Source organism: Rattus norvegicus, chromosome 7 (genome assembly GCF_021556685.1).
Source record: "Rattus norvegicus strain SHRSP/BbbUtx chromosome 7, alternate assembly SHRSP_T2T, whole genome shotgun sequence".
Taxonomy (NCBI): domain Eukaryota; kingdom Metazoa; phylum Chordata; class Mammalia; order Rodentia; family Muridae; genus Rattus; species Rattus norvegicus.
This window is the reverse complement of record NC_141540.1, coordinates 139142629-139144277: the sequence shown is the minus strand read 5'-3', so window position 1 is coordinate 139144277 and position 1649 is coordinate 139142629. Positions and strand designations below refer to the sequence as shown.

Sequence of the window (1649 nt, the reverse complement as noted above, 5' to 3'; positions counted from 1 at the left end):
GAATTCCCTGGAACTAGAGTTGTACACAGGTGTGAGCTCCCATGTGGGTTTGAACCTGGATCCTCGGAAGAGCAGCCAGCGCTCCCAAGAAAAGGTATTTCCGGAGCTCGAGGCTCTGCTCCAGTGACTCGGGCCAGTTAACCATTTCTGAGCATGCATTTTTAAGTAGCTCGAAACTCTGTCTAAGGAAGAGGGCCAGACGCTCACACGTCTGCTAGGCAGAGGGAAGGATATCTCCAGTTTCTCTCTACTGCCCCAAAAGAAACGTTAACGGCAATGAGGAACCGCAGCACGGTCCCCGAGTTCTTCCTGCTCGGGCTGTCCGCCGACACCCAGATCCAGATTCCTCTCTTCCTGCTTTTCCTGGTGATATATCTCCTGACCCTCGTGGGGAACCTGCTGCTGCTGTTGGTGGTCAAGGTGGACCGCCACCTCCACACACCCATGTACTTCTTCCTGGGACAGCTGTCCTTCCTAGACCTCTGCCACTCCTCCGTCACGGTGCCCAAGCTGTTGGAGAACCTCCTGTCTGTGAAGAAAACCATCTCAGTGGAGGGCTGTCTGGCTCAGGTCTTCTTTGTGTTCGCCACCGGAGGCACCGAGTCCTGCCTGCTAGCCGTGATGGCCTATGACCGCTACGTGGCCATCAGCTCTCCTCTGCTCTATGGCCAAGTGATGAGCAGGCAGCTGTGTGCGGGGCTGGTGTGGGGCTCTTGGAGCCTGGCTTTCCTGGATGCCTTCATCAATATCCTTGTCGCTCTGAGTTTAGATTTCTGTGAGGCTCAGAATATCCACCACTTCGTCTGTGAGCTGCCCTCTCTCTATCCCTTGTCTTGCTCTGATGTGTCTGCAAGCTTCACCACCCTCCTCTGCTCCAGCGTCATCCACTTCTTTGGGAACTTCCTCCTGATACTCCTGTCTTACATTCGAATCTTGCTGACCATCCTGGGGATCAGCTCCGCCTCAGGGAGAAGCAAGGCCTTTTCCACCTGCTCGTCCCACCTCACTGCAGTGAGCTTCTTCTACGGCTCAGGGTTACTCCGTTACCTCATGCCAAATTCCGGGTCAACTCAAGAGCTGATCTTCTCTCTGCAGTACAGCGTCATCACGCCCATGCTGAACCCCCTCATCTACAGCCTGAAGAACAAGGAGGTGAAGGCTGCCGTGAGAAAAATGGTCAGAAAATATGTGCAGTGTCTCAAATAAAAACGGAATCGTGGGCATGTGGCTAGGACTCTACTGAATGGTGCCCGGATGCTGAACGGGCCGGAGAGCTACGTCTCTGCAAGCCCTTTCCTTTTTTCTTAAAGATGGAGAGTTACTTTATCGGTGTGGTTATACTCAGAGGATAAGGTAAACTTGTAGTCTAACATGTTCTCTTGTAAATTACTGTATTGAGTCCCTATACATTGTCTGATGGACACTGGTATTTTCTGCTCAGTCTGTGTTCTGCCAGAAATCAAACTCATTTGATGTGGGTTCAGAAAGCCCATACATCTTGGTGTCTCGAAAGTCCTTTCTCAGTCCAGGTTGGTGTTCACGCCTCGGGTCTGGCAGGTATCGGAGAAGCAAGCACAGAGGCAGTCCAGATCATTTACATGCTGAGAAGTGAGGGGAGATCCTAAGGTGCAACAGCATCTTTGCCACTA

At 52.2% G+C, this 1649-nt stretch overlaps 1 protein-coding gene across 1 annotated transcript; it reads left to right on the top strand.

Annotated features, from left to right (window-relative positions):
• The first annotated feature begins 276 nt into the window (after nucleotides 1-276).
• Nucleotides 277-1206, top strand: Or8s2 (olfactory receptor family 8 subfamily S member 2). Its single transcript, NM_001000423.1, is given in 1 exon segment — nucleotides 277-1206. A coding segment is annotated over 1 exon segment (930 nt).
• The last annotated feature ends 443 nt before the right edge of the window (nucleotides 1207-1649 follow it).